General features: G+C 37.4%; 1 protein-coding gene across 12 annotated transcripts in view; it reads right to left on the bottom strand.

Moving 5' to 3' along the window:
* The window catches only part of NEK11 (NIMA related kinase 11), a 121,358-nt gene that overhangs the window by 100,354 nt on the left and 350 nt on the right, over positions 1–20,654 (bottom strand). For 5 of the 12 annotated variants that reach the window (XM_085573260.1, XM_077786888.2, XM_085573259.1 and 2 more), the window contains exons 2-3: positions 16,952–17,207; positions 3,780–3,945 (exon numbers count right to left, since the gene is read on the bottom strand). In XM_085573260.1, the coding sequence (XP_085429386.1) occupies positions 3,780–3,945; positions 16,952–17,121 (336 nt within the window). In that variant the 5' untranslated portion in view covers positions 17,122–17,207. Of the gene's footprint in view, positions 1–3,779; positions 3,946–16,951; positions 20,561–20,654 lie in introns of those variants that run through there. The other 7 variants (XM_085573265.1, XM_085573267.1, XM_077786891.2 and 4 more) reach the window with 7 other exon arrangements.

The following is a 20,654-nucleotide window of genomic DNA, read 5'->3' as shown; positions in this document are numbered from 1 at the left end:
CGCTGCTACAAAATACGCAGATTCTGTCCTTGCAGATCTATATTTTCATGTGCTTCTGACATGAGTTTATGGTAATTTCTATGCATTTCTGGTTCTAAGTTACAACATTCCAAAGTGAGTGTGTTAAAACAAAGCAAACCTGTTTTGTCATCTATCAAAAATGTGTTCCCTGACAATGTCCTGCAATTTTTTAATTGAAATGCCTGAATCATTTCATACACTAGGGAAGGGAATATGGGTTCAGTTCTCCATCTGCAGCCCAGAGAGAAGCTCTTCTGGGAACTTGGAACTCTCAGCAGCTGCTTCCCCTTTACAACTCCAAAAGTTCATCAGCTTCCCCCTGGTTGCTTGCAGCAGAGACGAGAAAGGAAAGAAAAATTCTTGCTGGGTACTCCATTGCATGGCAGCCAGATGGGCTGTGACTGAGTCTGTTCATACACCTCAAAAACAGTGAGTCATTATTATAAAATAAACTGCTGCAGACAGAAGCCCCAGACCATCCAGAGCCCAGGTCTGAGGAGATGCTCAAACATGTATCAGCTGGGTGCTGGCCTCAGGGGACTGTGTACTATCCAGTTCGGGAGAGATGAAGAGCAGCAGGCCCCAATCACCTTTTCTCCCTATCCCAATGTGTCCCTTCTCACAATAACAAATTGCCATGAAAAACACAAAGAAAAATAAGTGCAGCACCTACAGAGTTATGGCAGTGAATTCTCTGAAGCTGAGTGACAATTCCCTGCAAAAGGTCTAAGGAGAACAAAAGCAGCTGAATAATGTACTACATGTGTCCTCACATAACTGCATAGCTTTTTATCTTCAAGCAGAGAAGAGTGGTCTCAATGTCCTACAATTAATTTACTCTTGATTTTTTGTCTAAAATAGGAAAACAAAAACACATCATAAAAGATTTGCTGAAGTACTGCTGCTGTGAAACTCTGAAAAAAATTTGTTAACCCAATTTCTCAATTTGGAAGGTCAGTCTTGAATTCAACAATTTAACAAATTAAGTACATATGGAGTTTCCAAGCTGCAGTTTTTATTTACTGAATAAATGTTTTACTCTGATAAACTCTGATATTTTAGTAAATATCAGAGTATCAAACACACCAGTAAATTATTTGAAACAGCTTAGCATCTAGAGCTGATAACGTGAACAAGCATTGACTGCTTCAGTTATTCCTTTTGCTCAGATTTCCTTAGCATATGTGTACTCACATCACAGCTGAGACCACAGTCAAGAGACATAAATAATTGTCTGGGGGAAAAGTACAATGAATTCTGCATTATAACACATTAAAATGATGCAATTTTTAAAGTAACTGCTTTGCAAAACTGTGTATTATTGAAGTTGAATTTGTACTTCAAAATGAAATCCAAGGTTCATTAAGGTATTTTTGTTTGAAGTCAGTCTTAGCTGATAATGTTTATACTATCCATAAGATTTTGATTTGGGGAAAGTGTCTAAGAAGCTCAACAAGTAAGATCAAAACAGAACAAATACACTTTTCTATAATTTTGATTGAAAACAGTTGTAATAAAAGATGTCAAGCTGAGCCATGGAGACCACTGTCACTGGTTTTCTTCCACAGGACAAGGTATAGCACGGGGCAGCTGCACTGGAGGCTCCCTCTATGTTACTCACGGCAGAATGAGCAAAGCACCGTGGCTAATGAATAAGTCACGGTACTTTGGAGAAAACAGAATAGAGCTCATGGGGGTAGTTCCGTTTCCATGCCAACTTAACGTGTGCTCTTTGTTTTGAGCCTGCCCAAGAGTAGCAATTACTGCCAATCTGGTAATTATTCTGTGCATGAGAAACTGAACGTACTAGACTTCCAAGCAAGGATCAGGTAGCACTACATTTTGCTCATTCTTAATTTATGCATGGTTTAAGCAGGCATCTTTTAGGTCAAAACACTCAAATCTCACCACATAAAAAGGCAGGTTAAGTAAAGTAAAGGCAGCTAAGTAAATACAAAAGTATAACTTCCGGAAATACTCCCACTAAAATAGAAAAGAAACTTTATAGCACTCTGTGCAACTCTGCTTTGTACTTTTCCTTGTCTGAACATTCAGTGAAACATATTGTAATGGCATAAACGCAACAATACCACAGAACCTGGCCTTTGGGGAAAAGTCAGAAGCACATCCTATTGGGTCGGGTGTCATCCTGACCTCACCTAGCAGACTCAAAACCGAAAAGATTCAGAGCATAGCCAATGAATCCATTTTCTCTTCCTTTACCTGCCTTGCTGTAATACATTCTCACCTGTTTGAGGATGTGAATTCCAGATCCTAGGGTAACTCTGTATCAAAATGCATTCATGCAAGGTAGTTTATATTACCTGCATAAAAAAACCCCAAAGCTCCAAGGAGTGATGCTTGTGGTTACTCTGCTATCATGCTCTTTCTTATTAACCTATAACTCTATGACAAATAAAAATAAAAAAGAGTAAAAAGCAGTGGATAGACAAAAGACACCATAGTGCTGGGGAAATAAGCTTCTTTATTCCTACACGTTTAACTGATCTGGTATTGGGTCACTTTGTACTGACACTTTGCTAGTAGAGAGAAAACTACAAGTGCATGGGAATAGCTGGACTGTCAGAATAATCCTTCAGTCCTGAGGTCCAGATTTCCTCAAAGAGATGACAGTATTTTCAAACCCCAGCTGTAAGACATTCAGGGAATGGCATAAAAAGCTTCTGCATGTGTCAAAACAGCATGTGAACAAATACTCAGCTTGTATCACAGAACTGAATATTTCAGATTAAATTTTTAAATATCCCAGTAATAAATACACATTTAGCTGTGTTTCATTAAAGAATACTTCCAAGGAAGAAAGAAATTACAGGAATGGTACTTATTTAATTATTCTCATGAAAGCTAAATTCTTGAAGAAGTGTGATTAGTTAAGTCAAATTTGATTTGTGTGCAGGTAACCCATTAGTCTAAGTCTGTTATCTTCCAAAGCATTTCAGCATGTCTAGCAGAGTACAACTGAAGAGTTTGCTTCACAGTTTCATAAAAATATCACTTTATGTATGACAGATTTTTTTTGAAAGAGCACATTTATATTTAATACAAAGTAGGCACTTGTTTTATATAAACTACTAAAAAACTGGCTTAAATATGCTTAAATTCTTATTTGAAAGCTTTACAACAGATTCCAGCAAAATGTCCTTAAACCAAATGCTGGAGTCAAAAAACTAATGGTAGAACATTTAAGAACATTGTGTTCTAATACTGTAGAATATCCTGCTTTAATATTTACTGTATCCACTACACTCTGGTCTCTGACTCACACTGTTTTTCATTTTATAAAGCCAATGTTGCTGCCAAATTCATCATCCATGTGATCAGACTTAAGCTTCTTGTGATCGCCTCCAAACCACAAGAGAGTTTTCCCTTCCTCATTTATATCAGATTTTATATCATGACCCCACGCCCACAAGCTCATCCTCTCTCACCTATCACACACAAGTGGTACAACCTTTCCGAGTTCTCCCACAGACCTGGCAGTGTATCTGCATTTAAGCCTTCCTTGTAGCCCCCAAATGAACTTCCACTTAAAGTTACGTATTTCTGTTATTTATTTGTCTATGAGTCTCAAATGAGCAGGTTACATTCCTTATCTGAAAGAAGCACACCTAACAAGTAGCAGATGATACTGCAAGCAACAAATAAAGACTAAAATTCAAACTAAAACATTTTATAAAATGGCGTCTTAGAAGACCCTGTTTTAATACACACATTTTCTCAAATTTCTTCAGTCTCACCTCACAATACTCAGTGATAATGCAGAAACTATCTCGCTCCACAAAGCTTGCATAAAATTTGACAATGGCTGGATGGTCTAATCTGGAGAGTAGTTGTGCTTCCAGATTTGCTTCAACTGTTTCATTAGGCTTTAGGTCTCCAACAGAGATTTCCTTTAGGACCTTTCTATAGGAAAAAAAAATCTTTATATTAATAAAACCAGAAAAATGTAAAAATTTGTAACATTCAAAATCCCATCAAAATGTCCTTAAATGCAAAATAGTAACATTGACCAACTATTGGCAACATGAAATGATAAGGCAAATATGGGTAAACAATGAGAATGCAATAAAAATAATTAGGCAACACATTAAAAATACTGTTTTGAAATATTTCTCCCAATAATTACCTACTGCACTGTTTTCTTAAGAACATGTTTTCAGTGCTATGGATTACTGCATAATAACAAACACAAACAAAAAAATCAAATCTAAGTGATTTCAAACCCACTCAGAGCATATGGTCAAGATTCATATATGAAATAATGAGTAGCAAGAAACTGCATTTGCAGCTTCTGCCCAAGTCCCTCCATGGAGGCAGGAGAAAAATCACAGAGAGTAATATTTTTGCAGCTGTTTTTCCAGTAACAAACTCAGGCTCTCCCTTTTTTTTTTCCTAAATATCAGCCTGTCCTTCACCTGAGCACGTAAGTGAAAAATACAAATCTAGATTTGGAGCTGGAATCTAATTATACTGTTTGAATGATTTCTAATCCTTTAGTATTTAACGTTTGTTTAGGAAGACCCTAAATCCCCTGGAAACTGTTTAGAAAATGTAGGGATTTTTAATATTCTCTAGTCTTAGCACACAAATGTGCCATAGGAGAATTTATAGCTCAGAATTAGCTTTATACAGAGGCTGGGATGGGGCAGTTTACTGTTAATTTGACCTGGAAAAATACAAAAATATAGTGCAGGGCACTACAAGAAAGCATATTTTGCCAAGATTTTCCTGAGGAAATGTTAAAAAAAGACCATACAACACATTTATTTCCATTTGCTTTACCAGTTAATGAAGAATACATCATAGGTCTTTTCAGAAGGAGATGTTTATGACTATTAGAGAATATAATGTTTCTTTACTGAAACAAATTGGTGAATTTCCCCAAACTTTTGAATACATGAAAGGCAAGTTTCAGACTCAAGGGAAGCTTCCACAGTGCTTTTAGTAATTTCCCCACTCAATAGACCATGGTTGTAAAGTTACAGTAGTTAAACATGACAGTGATAAAACTACAATAGTTCATCTTATCTAAGGGGAAAAAATACAAGCTGTGTTTCTTCACGAGGAAATTTTTTCCTAAGTCTGAACAATCAGTTTCTGACTAGCAATGTTGAATTTTCATATAAACTTGCCTAATCCCCATCAGGATTGTGATAAAAAACACGCCCTTTGATCTGTTTCTGTCTCTGCAGACAAGCTTCATGGAGCACAGACAGGCAATACCTGCTGCAATCTCCTCATCTTCAGCTGACGTGGGCCTTTACCCCTTCCTTCATAAAAACCATGTCACAGAACTGACAAACAGGATGAGTCCTTGTTAAAGACCACTTACTACAAGTTTCTTGCATACCCAAGACAGCAATAAAAGCCTGATGTGTTGATGTGCACAGATAGCTTGTCATCTTAGTCACTCGGTGATCTTAAAGCTGTCATCAGCTGTCAGACAAGATGACAGGTGTTTTTCTTATTTAAATTAATTCCCAGAAGAAGAAATCAAGAAAATATACTTCTTGTAAATGAGGTATTGGTTTTCTGCAACACAATTCTAATTCATACCTACAGCTGGAAGGCATTTGCTTCTAGAGAGAAAGCTTTTGGATGCAATTGAGATTAGGCATGTCTGCATGCCTCTGGTATATGTGTGTACTGTGTCTATATGTAGATAAGGTTTGATTTTACTGCATTAAATATGAAGAACCTAATTGGACTTCATAGTTTCTGCAAAGTTCTCAATGATATTTCAGTAAATACATTTAAAAATTTAAGATGTGTACTAAAAAATCTCTGCGTTCATTAAGTATTGACAAAAAAATTATGTCAGACTCTCAGAAGCCTCACAGAGAAAATGGAAAAGTTTCCAGATCTGAAGTGGTTCTTTCCTGTAATCTTTAGAAGAAAATAAAGGGAAAAAAAGCCTGCAGCCAGAAACTCATCTATATAAATTAACTATACTTTTTAATACATAAAACACCTAAAGAGTGCTTAAATACACCCTAACCCATTTCAGTATTTACACAAGTAAATTCTACCTGAATGGGCAGCTAAAATGGGCACACTCTGTGCTTTATACAGCTCCTAAGATAACTCAAATTTGGCACCCCTGGTGTTGTCAAATAGGCTGGTAGATCCACAAATAAAAGCTCAGTAACCATAAGAAAACAACAAACCTTTCTTGGCTAAACCATCCTGCCTGCATCTCCTCTCTACCAATAAAATCCATCTCTACATTTTGAAGGAGACAAAGCGTTTCTATGATCCAACCTGCATTTTATAGTTGACTAATAATAAAGAGTGAGCCATCATTGCTCATAATTCAGACATGGTACTTGTAGATCATCTGCTGAAAATATGCCTGCATTGTGTTACTTCACTATTTTTTCTAAACTGTTTGATGTATTTTGAACAAACCTTTTGAAGAGTGTTACGGAATATTTATTCTGGATTTTGGGAATAATACACTCTATTGTTCAGATTTTATTAAGACTTCATCTGGAGTATACAGAGCCACTTGAAAGTAAGTTTTTTTCAAAAAATCTGTCCTTATATTTTCTGCCACTTTGGTTTGAGTATTAAGCAGGATTTAAAAGGTCTAAAGCTGTTTGCATGAACTAAGAAATCTCAGATTTATTACATGAGCAATGAAATCAGAGATCTAGGTGGCACATACAGAAAACCAGATAAAGCCACAAAAATGTGGATATCCTCCAAATACAATACTTAAGTACCACTTTGGATAGAATGCTAAATGAGATATGCTAATTTAAATTTCAATATTATTATAAATTTGACTTAGTGTAGAATACAACACATAAGCAGATCATAGAATTGTTTAGGTTGGAAATGACCTTTAAGATAATTGAGTCCAACCACAAACCTCACACTGCTAAGCCCACCACTAGACCATGTATCTAAAGACAAGATAAAATCTCAGTGAACATACAATTAGGAAACATTATTACAGAAGGGTTAGCAGATATCTTAAATACAGATATATTAAATACAGAATATAGAATATTTTATTTTATTTTAAACAAAATCCTCTGGATTTTAACTGTGTGGAAAAAGCCTTATAATTCAATCAATAATGGAAATACATTTTAAACTTTATCTCAAACTGACCACAACTGAAAGAGACTTGTTGAAAGCATTAATATCTGAAGAGTAAAAAAATCCAACCATCACCATGTACATTCAAGCTGGATCTGGTATAGGTAACAACATCCATCCCTTTAGGGTGGGAAAATAACACGAGAGATGAGCTCACTCCCACATCCCAAAACACAGAAAGCAACATCCCAGCCTCAACAGGCCCACATCCCTTCCCTGAGAGCAGTTTCTCTGGGAATATCTTCTGATTTTCATTAGCAAAACCTTGCTGGCTTGCACTGTCACACTTTGAAAAGCAGCCAAACACTGGATCTGGAAGCGCAATAATGGGGAGAAAGTAGGGGGGAAAAAAAAATCTAAATCTAATCTAAAAATCTAATCTCTCCAAAGAGAGCAAGACTTATAGCAAGAGAAAAACAAACATGAAGGTGGAACCCTCCAGAATTCAGGCACGCAGTGGGAATCCCTTTTTGAGCTTTACTAGTGACTGACAATACAACACAGCAGTGTTTATCTCAGTCTATTTCCACTGATCTAAAAGGGAATGTTTTACAACCCATCTGGTATTTGTTTACATCGGTGACATACTTTATTATTATATAATTTGGTTTATTGGATCAGATGCAATTCTTAAATGGCAGTGGTTCTCAAAATGTACTGTTTATTGAGCAAACTGCACTATTAATTATTGCCTAGGTAAATTTGCTTGTTGAGAAAGAAGGAAAAGAAATATAAGTCTTTTTATGTCAAGAATAAATAGGTATGATAAAAGAAAAATTGTGATCTAGGAATATATGACCAAAAGTAGAAGCTTTTAATTAAACAGAAATTTCATTTTACACAGGCAGGTTTTCAGTTAACTGCAGTTAATTATAATTTCATTTAGGTTTTGAGTTGCCACTATGGAGAATTGTAACGTAACCCATAACTGTGTGCTGTCTTTCTGTCCTTGCTGACTTTTGTAGGACTGGCACTTCACCTGGTAACTCCTCAGTCCAAGGACCAGGTGCAATTCAGTAAAAATGCATCACCTCTGACTAGGTCTGTAACTGGATCTGAAATTGGTCACAAACAATAAAATTAAAGGAGTCCAGTTAGTGATGCCTTCTATTCTACTTATCAAATGGCAAACCGAGAAGGTTCAGCTCTGCAAATGGGGACCAAAATGAAGAAGAGGTGACAACTTTCATGCAGAAAGTTTGCATAACGCTTCCACACTATTAAAACTGTTAGGGAAATATGGTAACAAAGGCACCATGTGCCTACAGACAGGGCAAAGTCATCCACCATTACCACTACTTCTCTTCTGCAGCTGACAGCTCAGCAACAAAAATTCAAATTCTTTACATTTTATCCGTCGTATTTGGAACACCAGTGTCTGCATGGTCAGATAATTTAAAGACATGCATCTATCTGTTAGAGAAAAAGGAAGCTGGCGAAACCATGAAATACAAGTCAGCATACACTAATCAGTATTACCTAGAAGAATTCTTAGTTTTAGCTAAGAAAAGAAACACGGTAAATTGAGAACACTTGATTTTCTTTGGGAAAATCAAGAGGATTACCACACTTCCAGTGAAAAGCAAACAAGTGCTGTTTGGTATTCCTCCTTACATATACATACTTACTCATTATCCAAAGCATTTCAGACCCAAATATTACTACAGAACTTCTAAAATTGAATTGAAACAGGGCTTCCCATGCCCACTGTAGATTTTTTAGTCAAACCGTAACTCCTTTTCAATACCAAGTATTACTGCACAGCTTTGTCAATCAAATGCTGCATTTCTTTTGTCATCCCCCTGGACATTACTGACTTCCTAGTAATGCCAGAACAGTCACCAGCAACTGATTTATCCTGTTTTACAGCATTTATTACAGCATTTACAAATATTTTTCAAGATGCCAAATTCTCAAATGCTCTAACATATGCACTGACACTGAACGGGCCAACTCAGGATGAAAACAGTTTACGCTTATTTGAAAATTAACAATTCCTAATTAGTATCCCAAAAATGCAGAATATATTTTTTGGAAAAAGAATACTGTTGAAATAAGTTAGCCTCAAGGAATACAGCTTATATAATTTTCTTCAGCACTGAGTAAACTAATTTATACAAAGGGGAATAACTTAAATTATTTTTGGTCAACCATATGTGCCAATTTTGGAAAAAACAGTAATTATAAAGCAAAGCAGAGCAATTGTGTTATCTTCCACAGAACTGAACAAGTCATTAAATGGAATTATTTATTTAGATATAAAAATGCATTTATTGTGAAAAATTCTTTGGAATAGTTTGCTTAGCCATCTACAATGATTAAAAATTACAGAATAAAAGTAGACATTGATTAATAAAGGATTAATTTTTCACTAAAGCCATATTTTTGAAATTAGAACTTTTTTCCAAGAGATAAATAGAAAAACAAAATGTAAATACATTTATAGTTCATTTATTGTTTCAGCTCTAAATCAAATAATAATAGACTGTGATTAAAAATAAGAAATCTGTGTCTTAAAAGAAAAATTACTAAAAATGATGATGAGATACTGACCAGTACCTGGGAATGTACTTCTATTTAGCAATACTTTATGGTTACATGTTGCATTATCCCCCTCTACTGTTCATACAGCCTTTTTCCTACAGCCCAGTCTTCCTGAAGAATACAAGCAAGCACCATGCTATCCCTAACCTAAATGGGATTTTTGAGAAATATAACAAGGACTAAATAATTGGTTTATTCTTTGTATCTTTGAAGACTTCCATCACACAACAAATCTTCTAAACCAGAATTGTGATTTCATTACACAGACAACATACTTTACAATTAACTGCTCTCTGCTAATTAACATTTGCTTTCAAACAAGAGGAGACACCATTACAGAACTCAAGAGTGAATACAGAATTTTGTCTTCCAGCTTTTTAATGATTAAACATCTCATAATTGCCATGTTAGAACTCTTCATCTAGCAGCCTTGGGCAGAACATATGCCAAAAAAGAATTTTCCTTCTGTAGGAATTAGTTTGACTTCTTAATTTCAATTGGAAATTTTGAAGAAAGACCTTCATATCACGATCTATATTCATCAGTTCACTGAAAATAAAGTATTTTGAATAAGAGGAGTTCTGAAGGGAAACCAGATATACTAAAAATTGCTGTAATAATGCATTCCATAGAAATTTAACTAAAACACTTGTTAATGCAAAATTTAATTGGTTCTTTTCTGAATTTAAATATATTTGTAAGCAGAATTATATTCCTTTCATTGTTGCAAGCATATTTATGTCAACAGTATTGTCCTTCCAGAGGAACTAATTCCCAAAAGTAATTTAAACAGTAATTGCTGCAACTCTAATGAGAAAATTCACTCTCCCTACATGCCTCTTTCTATCAGGCATCTCCTTCAATGTTTATTTTTGAGATGCATTCAAGTATCTATAGTACCAAAAAAAATAAAAGGAGAGGAGTGTAGAAAAAGATAAAAGCATGGTTTACAGCTTTACAAAAGCACGTTACCAAATAGTCTACAAAGGCAAAGGCAATCAAGCAATGCTGAGGAAATTAATTGCATATAACATCCATTGTTAGATAATAATCTTTTAATACTTTTAAGCCCTTCTGAGTATGATACTCTGGTCTTAACAGTCAGTGAAACAGATGCAATTCAAAACTTATGCACCTACCCAGCAACATTAAAAAGTTTTAGAACACTTGAAGGGCACATCATGGATGTAAGGAAAACAATGAACTAGGAATTACAATTACTAATAAGTCACATAAGCACAGAACAAAACAAAACTGAAAAAAAAATAGGGAAAAGTACACTGACTGTCCAGGAAATCCAGAATTTATTCCACTCACTGCAGCAGTTTTATCATGACAATGTACTGAATGCAACAAAAAACCGGAGGCTCATTCTGCATAGAAGTTTAAACCACCCTGATGCAGACTTAAGAGGAAACACCCTGCCAACAAGGGTAGCCCATAAGAAGATACAGTAGACAGACATATTCAAATATTTCAAACACCTTTGAGGCAGGTGGCCACAATTCAACCTAAAAAATAATACTGCACTTCTCCCCATTTTCTTACTAAAACTAGCTTACAACTGCGTGAAAACTAGTTTCAGCAAAATGAACGAGACAGAAGAGATCTCAAGACATTTGCTTAATTACAAAATCATTAAGTTCTGTCTCTGCTGTGTACCTCAAAGAAAGGTAATTCACCAACAAAGTCTTAAGCACAGCTCTCTACCCAATGTTGAAAATGTTACCTGTAAACAATTCTCAAAACAATAAACTCATCCACCAGCACTGCTCACTGCCTGCACATCAGACCAGAACGTGCTGAGTGCTGCAGTACTGAGCTCCTGGGAGCTGGGCTCTGTCAGGGATAAGATTTATTGTAAACCCAAGTCATATTTCCTTTAAGGCAAGATGCCCCCCACTTACATACATTAAAGACCTAGTTAGAATCCTCCCCAGTCAAATGGACAAGTCCCACCAAAAATGAAAAAGTAAGCTACTTAGTGTTGCAGCAAGGTAGAAAAATCATAAAGGCTTCATAAAATCAAGATTGCTCTCCTGGAATTAGTAGCTGGCCTTCTCAAAGCTAGCATTTTGCAAGTTCCTATGTGAAAGCAATCCTGTTGTGAGCAATTCATTACCATAACAAGCTATTCCTGGGTAAAAAACAGCTTGCACCTGCATAAACTGGTTTTGCACCATCAGGTAGAAAAATGAAAACTATTTTTCACAAACAACTTCCCTGCACGATACACCAAGAGTTTGAGTGACCAATCAATACAGAATAACAACTTGTTACTAACCAATAAAGTAACTGGCAAGAAGACTGCTAACCAATTAGAGCCCCACACAAGGTACATAATACTGTATAAAAAAGAGTCATGTGAATAAAGAATGGCCTTTTTCCACCATGAAGAAAATGGAGGCCCATGTGATTTATTCTCATACTTAGTCTAAGAAAGATGTATTAAAAAGAAAGCAGTAAAAACCCCCAAAAACCAGTAACAATACCACCAAAGCTCATAAAGGTGACTGAGCAGATGTAAAGGCTGTATCAGACAGCACTGAGGAGGATTTCACAAACACCTGTGTTACACAAGCTAAAAAAAGGGTCTCAACATATTTCAGTATGGATCTTTTGCTTCCAAACAAGCCACAGAATGCTGGGGTTTATGCTTTTGATTATGAGGGAACTAGAAAATTTAACACAGCAATTACCTGTGCAAAGGACTGCAGCATGGCTGTGACTTTAAATTGCCAAATCCATCACCAGCATGAGCAGGGTGAAATCTTATATCTTGTGCTTCAATGCCAAACCCTGCAGCACCCACAGAGCCTTATCCAGCACAGAAGCATCCTAAACTTTCTTACATTGGGCTGGAGGAGCCCTACTGTGCCATGCTGGACTGCAGGAAAAGCTGGGCACTGACAGGGATGCAGGAGGTAGGGACTAAAGCCCCTTTCCACATGGTTTCCAGTGAGATCTGCTTTGGGTGAGTCTGAGGTTATCAAACTTGTCTTTGAATCGGGATTGTATTGACCTGCACTAGAAATGATCTGAAACCATGGTGGCCATAGCTGGGACTGCCTGCTAAACTTGACGAAAAACATCTACAGTTTCACTCCCTAGCAACCTCCATTGCAGGTGTACTCTGAACTAAAGCAGGAGAACATCAGCCACCCTTACAGAGGTTCAGCAAGGAAATTACTTGGACACTTAGCTCTAGGCCTTGACTACTGTAACATTGCTCACAGAATACGAAAGTCATGCTTGGCCATTCAAATGGAAAGCTCATGAAGGCTCACTTCTCAAACTGCTCTAGCTAAATCCACAAGGTCAATGCTTTTATGGTCTCTCATTTGGGCCAAGAATGACTGTACCCAGCCAGCAGGCATGGCACAGTAGCTGAGCCTTACATGAGAAAGCACAGGTACATGTGACAGAACCAAGAAAAAGACAGTTTACTAAGAAAAGTTTATTTAAAAATAAGCCAGAATCAGGAAGGTCCAACAACAAATGCACCTTTGATCAGTTTTCAAGATCGTGAATATTCTTTCACAAATCTAAAATGCCCTAATCAATTCCAGTTTTAATTTCTAGTTTTATTATTAAGTTATAATATGTACACAACAACTGACAGGGAGCAATTTGTTTCTGTTTTAATCAATTCAGCATCAAATAACCATTCCATTGGAATACCTTCAGAGAAGCAAACAGGCAGCAAATACAGAGATTTGACAACACAGCAATCTGCTGTCACTTGGATATTCATAAGGAACAAATCGCCCCCACCTTTAGATTTAATATCATTTGTTATAAGAAGTCATAAATAATTGAAAGTTACATGATAAATTATTCAGCTAAACCCGCAGTTTCCAAGGAATCCTAGCATGAGTCTGGATTAAAGCTATAATGCAAGTCAGATGCAGAATTTGAGCTGACACCCCACAGTTACCACACAGTGGAGCAGTCCAGGGAGTTTGGCACTCGTCAGCGTGTCCTTTCCACCACAGGGACACGTAAATACCTTGTGAATATTTATGAACTAGCAGTCCCTATTGCCTACTGTGTGCTTCAGCTGCTTGCCCAGACTTGGTTATGAAGCAGTGACACTTAACCCAGAGCTTCCCTCTGTACAATTGATTAGGACATTCATTTTCTTTAAGTGATGGCATTGTCCTTCAAGGCTAGTGCTGAACTTATCTCTGCTGTAAACAATTTTGTCTTTAACCATAATTACCTGTTATCATCAACTGAGAAGATATTCAGGGGGACTAGCATAGAAGTGACTGCAGGAATATTATTTAGCTGTAAAAATGCTGCTACAATCCTTGTTCTTCGTTCTTTATACGAACCAAGTAATCTGCTTTGGGTAGGTCTAGGTCCATAATATCCAGGAACAAATAAATATCAAATAATCCATAAACTAAGACATCCTGTCTAAACTGGAGCTAAGAAGCTTGCTTTGGTACAGATGTGTCTCATGTGCTTAACTGACTTTAGGATCTAAGATATGAATTCCGATTCTAGTTTCTTCCAAAAGAATGGGGGAAATTGATAATCTGTCTCCTGTAGAGATTGTTTAGTACATGAAAAATTTGTTCATAGTGAAGAACCTCCCAGGTTCTGACCTCTCTATATGAGGGCATTCTTTTTGTTCTCTACTCTGCTGCTTTCAGATAAATTGCAGGGACTTCTATCTGAGATATTTAACCCTCTGTCATACTCAATGAGATTCATACAACAGGATCAAAAGTTCTTCCACCAGAAAATAAAATTTACAAAAACCCCAAACAAAACAAATAAAAAACAGAACAAAAACCAAACTAAACCAACCAAACAAAAAAAACCCAGTTGGGAAGTTAAAGCAACAGGCAAGGAATGTGTCATACAATGCAACACTTAAGAGGCACTTACAGTAAGGGATCTACATGTGCTACTGTACTCATACCTCATAGACTTATTGTTTATAGAGTAGGCAAGTCAACCATATCATAGTAAGCTAGTATGATCTGAGAAACTCAATAATCCTGATCCCATCCATACAAACAACTGAAGAGATGCATGAAGCTGCCATTTACTTCTTAGAAAGACAGGCACTGCTGGCCTGAGCAGCCCTGAAAGTCTTATGTGGAATAAATCTGTTAGCTTGAGGTATGCACCAAATAATCAACTCTCTTTTGTTCCCAGCTGAAGCAACTCTGTGCATAACACTTCACTCACTACAGGTATGATGCTTGAGAGGTAACAAAATACAAGGCACAACCTAAACCTGTTCCTAGAATAATGCAGAAGTTTTGCTGAGCATACTTGTAATTACACAATAACCACTGTTAGTCTCTGCATTATGTAGACATTGACTAACAGAAAATCTAGAAAGATATCCCTGAACAATTCCTGTATCAATATGTCACTTTTCTTGGGAGTTGGTACTCCTATGATTTATTCCTATGATTTTCCATAGTGCTTTAGACTATTGCAGTTTTTGGGAAATTATCTGTGGCTGAGTTTACACTGTACATAACATTCATCTCAGCACATTCTAGATCATCTCTGAAATAATAAAAATAGAATTCTAATTCTGCTGAGGTCACAGTTGTGTTGTTTGTAGGTTTGTTTTTTTTTTTTTTTCTGTCAAAGTGCCTTCAGAGATGTATTAAGATCATTCTTTTTAAACACACAAATTTTCATTCAAAAATATCTATAACAAAAGCACCAACCAGCACAATTCCATATGAGATTATCTGAAAGCAGTATTGAGAATGTGACTTCTAGCATATTTTACCACCTTAAGAAACCAGTATTTCTAAATCCTACACTTCATATCTTTACACTACCTGTGCTTTCCTGCTCAACTAGGACAATATTTTTGTCACCCATTAGAATATAAGTGGTAGAAATTTGGGGGAATCCCCTGGTCAATTCGTGTTTGAGACAAGGAATGAACTGTGGTAGGCGAGCACCCCCTCGTGATGGAAGGATTAAACACAGCACTGCACATCTCGGAGCACTCGGGCTGGTTAAATGCTGGTGTATTTCTACTGTACTGTGTCACAAAAAGAGATTGATAAAAAAATTTAAAATAAAAGCAACAATATGTCATTTGATATTCAGTCTCTGTCCTGAATATAGCAGAGGACAGACTCAGGCTCATCTCTAATAAAATGCAGGTATGAATTGCTGCAGGCAGTGAATATTTGTTCAGGGCAGTCACTCAAAATTCTTAAGAAAACAGTTTTAAAAACACTTAAAAGCGTATGTCATGTTCCTTGTTTTTGAGGTTTGGCAGGTTGTGCTATAGCAGCAAATGTGTGAGACCCACATTTCACTATACTGTTCATATTCTAAGAACGAGTTTAGTAACAGCTGAATTCTGAAGCATCCTAGAAGCTCAGGTAGTTCCCATCACCCCATGTGCATGATAGACCATCTTAACATAAAAATAAAATTAAAAACAGTTTATTGGTTTCAATGAAATATTTCATTAAAGAACTTTTTTTGAGAAAAGTGTAGCTAAGGCTATGAGAGAGTCAAAACCATTTAAGCCATGTGAAAAAAGCTAAGAGCTTAGTGTACCCTAACCCTAATCCAAGGACCTAAGAAGCTGCAAATTGATGTAGAAGGAAAACAACTGACAGAATTATGTCTTGGTTACACTCTTATTAAAGCAATATTGCCAATAATAAATTTCACTTGGTGTAAGTATCAAGGTAGACAAACACAGTTCTACACAACAGGAAGTTGAGTCACAAACCCAACATCAAACCCACACACAGGAATGTCAACACTCTGAAAATGTTCTTTTGCCATTGTGGCTTCAGGATCCCAAAGGGTTTATCAATAAAATTGATGAGACTTGTGCAAATTCAGGCAAGCTTAAAAAAAATATCAAAATTTGCTGGCAATTTTTAAAAAATATCAAACCTACTAGTTAGGTATACAGCAAATAGAAAGGTGTTTACTGGAATTTCTGTAACTGTTCCTTCTCAGGTTGCATTTAGACAACTCAGTTATAAAAATGAGGTCATCAATACTGTAGAGATTCTTTTTGAGACCACTCTAACAATCTGAGTCTTTACAGTAACACAGAATCAATTCCTGAATGCATCCAATTTTGTGTTATCAAAAGAAGTCTGCCTCTACCTTACATCCTCACTAAAGTTAGACAGTTAAGGTTGCAACATAACATCAAACTAAGAGATGAGACACAAATACCTACAATGCAAGAAATATGTTCCAAACATGTTTCTGTAAAGCATTTGAAGGGTTTACTTACAGTTCTTCTCCTTGTTTTGCTTTTCTGTCATTAACCAAATACACACTTCCAAAGCTTCCATTGCCAAGTTTCCTCTGAATAGTGTATCTTCTTGCAATCACAGCATCTGAGCAAGCAGAATTAAATCTGGCAACAGTGACATGCTTAGCAGTTCCTTGAAATTTCAGCATTTCTCTGTGCAACAAAAACTCCACCAATTTCTCAAGGATGTAGCTTTCAAATAATTTTATTCTTCCACGGATGTTCACAGAAATCACTTGAAATAGAAAAATATTGATTTGTCAATATATTATTCTTATTAAACTTCTCATTTAATTCTGTGGCAGTGTTTACAGTACCCAGCTTGCAGCAAACACAAATTAAATGAAATCATTAGCTGTTGAACTGTGGGCAGCAGACTTGATAAACAAACTCCAGATGATGTAGATGTGACATAGTCAGTCTTCCTCTAAATCAGCCTTAAATTAATTCACTGAACTGATAGCACAGTTCCCCTAGATATGGCACTCTTCTTCACCCCCTGTCTTTACACCACCACAGTACCTGACACCAAAAATGTCTGCATTTCAGGATGCTAATGTCAAGATTTTTGTACATATTGAACTATAACCTCCAGTCTTGAGTTCTCTCCCATCTCTGTTTTCTCTGCTCTTTCATTTACCCTCAGATTTCACCATCTGTTCCTGTGCTGACCTCACAGCTTCACCGTGACTCACTACCAGTATCTTCTGCAAATTAGTTTCACAGAAAATCTGCAAGACTTCCTATAAAACCCAACTCTGCCTAAAATTCATTTCTCCTTCACTGTGCCCTTTCATGACTCCCCTTTACAACCTTCCCAACAAGTTAGCTTTGGTTGGGAATTCCTGTCTAACTGAGGTCCCAATTCTGCAAACATAAGGACTGCAAAGGCATTTCTGTGGTTTTCAATAGCTCAACATGAGCTTAGAGTAATTTTGTTTACTCAGCCTTCCTCATTCCAAATGAAAAAGGAGAGGTGTTTTACTGCACATAACTAAACCATATTGTTTTCATCACTTTGTCTTTATATAATGCTACATGCATCATTTTGCTGGAAGATCCTTTGGAACAAGTAAAGGTCTTGCAAGATCAATGTTGCTATTGTTACCATCCATCAGCACTGCAGAGCAGCAGGCCCACACTGGCCTTGTTCACCACATCATTTCAAGGCCAAGGCAAGCACATAAACAAGATTTTCATTGTCGTCATGGAGATTTTGGAAAAGCAAAGGCAAACCACCTAATTCTGAAAGCTGTACAACTTTTCGGTTACAAGTCACTGGCTTCTCTTCCAAATGAATGTAGAGCCTAAATTAAGACTACAGATTTGTGTCTTGGAACAACAAATTGTGTGTGTGTGTGTGTGTGTGTGTGTATAAGCACAAGAACCTATTTTCATACCCATCTGCTGAGCTGCTGTCACACCATACCAAAAAGCCTGACATTGCACTGTCACCATATTATGAAACACAGATAAGCTTTAATTACTACAAGACATCTTAATAATACAAATCCTGCATGTTTTTTAAACTACAGCACTCCCAATACTTTATTCTCTTTCAGCAACGCTGACAAAAATTTTGAAATGCCAACATGAAGGAAGGAACGTCAGCTAGAAAATTATTCCTCTGTAACTCCAAATCTGTCTGAAGGAGCTCAAATGTATTATGCTGAGTTGTAGAGGAGGGGAGGGCAGAAAGATGAGCTCCATAAAATATTATATTGCCACTTCTAGAAAGTTTATGCAATTTTCATTTACTGTTATATTCTCATAATTGCTGTGTTATGTATGCCTTCATAAATTCCTTTAGAAATAATTGCACTTAGAAAAACTGCTGAGCTATCTATACTTTTTTTTTTCTTTCTGAAGTCACTTAACACAGCTCACCTTCAAATTTTCATACTTACTTGGGCCTAGGAATGTATGACAATCCTTTACACCACAAAACCATGCTTAAGATCAAGCAGCTCACTGAGTTTAACTTCTGTGCTTTATTTCTAATAATGCCTCACACCTTTTAGTCTCTATGCTTCAAGTTCTCTCCCTATATAATAACAGTAATAATTATCATGTAACTTCGTGAAATGCTTTAGCATCTACTGCTGGAGTGTTAGAAGGCAGGGGCCAGTGATTGCCATTGGGGCATCACAGGTGCATTTTAATGGCAGAAAAGAGGTGGATTGATGATCACTGCATCTGAAAGAAATGCCTTTGAAGTGCCAGACCTTAAAGATTGACTTAGCCATAAGACTGATGGATTCTTCAAGAAGTATATGAACCACAGCCCCTCCTACCTCACTCAAACCTTTAGCCCAACCCTCCTTCTGTTCCTTTCCTACCAGTGTCCACCTCCCACTAAGCAGGTATTTCCCAAGCAGCAACATCACTTGCTTTATTAAAGTTCAGAACAACTAGAGATAGTACAAAGGAATCAAGTCTCTAGCTCTCTTTTCCTAAAAAAAAAAACCCCAAAACCAAAAAACCTCAGTATACCCTATCCAGTATCTTTATATCCATATATCAAAGGAGCTTCCTTTGTCCTATCCACCATTCCCAAGTCCCATCCCAGAGCCAGGGAGCCTGCTGGCCTGCTGATGCTGACCAAACTAATGCATTTACATTGTATGGATCACTGTTTTTTAGTATTTTCTTCCCTAGCTAGAGTTAAATCTTCCTTTTTGTGCTGCAAACTAAAGGAAAGACGCTGGTTAGGGTTTCATAGTTCCACCTACACATGCTGAGTGCAAACCATCTCAGCTTCTTCCCTGACCTTTCTTAGTTTCTGTAAGAATAACCTTCAGGTTTCTTTAGCAACAGCTAAGATACTCTGACATTTTCTACTTCCAAGATAATCCCTTCTTTGCCAATCAAGGCCATTTTCCAATTTTATTGGGTTTTCTTTTTATTCCTTAAGAACCATTGTGTTACATTAACACTTGCCACTCTCCATCCCCTGCAGCACAAATTCTAAAGTCTTTAGCTCTAAATATCTTCAGTATTCACTACCTTGATTTTTTTTCCAACTGATGACTTCACTGGCCTGCTCTTTAGATGTTTTTAAAATTTAAAAAAAAAAAATCTTTTTCCTTGTTTTTTCCTTCATGGGAAGAAAAAAAAACAAACCCTTTCTAACACTGGCTCAATTATTCTTTTCTTTTCAACATCTTAATAAACTTACCCAAGGCTAAAGTGACATCATCTCACTTAGCTCAGTTTTTTACTGTTCCTAGAGAAATGATAACTAAATTTTATTATTAGTGCTGGTAGCAGAGGAGCTCCACGGTGATGGTAAGACGGGGTCATATGTACTCGCCTATCGAAGCCGGGATCCCCTAGCATAACCACAGGGATGCTATTACATTGTTTCAAGACCGTGTAAGGCTCAAAACACAAGGCAGCACCCACATTCCCGCAAGGCAAGGGGCGAGGGCGGCGTCCCCGTTCCTCACCCCTCCGGGACAGGCGGGACTCCCCGGGAGCCGGCGGTGCCGCGCCGCTTCCTGCCGCTGCGGCGCCCGTCCCGGCGGCGGGGCCGCGGTGCCGGGGGGGCCGCGTGTGCCCTGGGGCTGGCCGGGCGCGGGCACACGGCAGCGCCCGCGGCGCTCCCGGCCCCGCGGCGCCCCCGGCCCCGCGGCGCTCCCGGCCCCGCGGCGCTCCCGGCCCCGCGGCGCTCCCGGCCCCG

The sequence above is a fragment of the Lonchura striata genome, chromosome 2 (assembly GCF_050655825.1).
Source record: "Lonchura striata isolate lonStrDom1 chromosome 2, ASM5065582v1, whole genome shotgun sequence".
NCBI classification, from domain to species: domain Eukaryota; kingdom Metazoa; phylum Chordata; class Aves; order Passeriformes; family Estrildidae; genus Lonchura; species Lonchura striata.
Note: the sequence above shows the minus strand (reverse complement) of the source record. Positions and strands in the feature narration are given on the sequence as shown.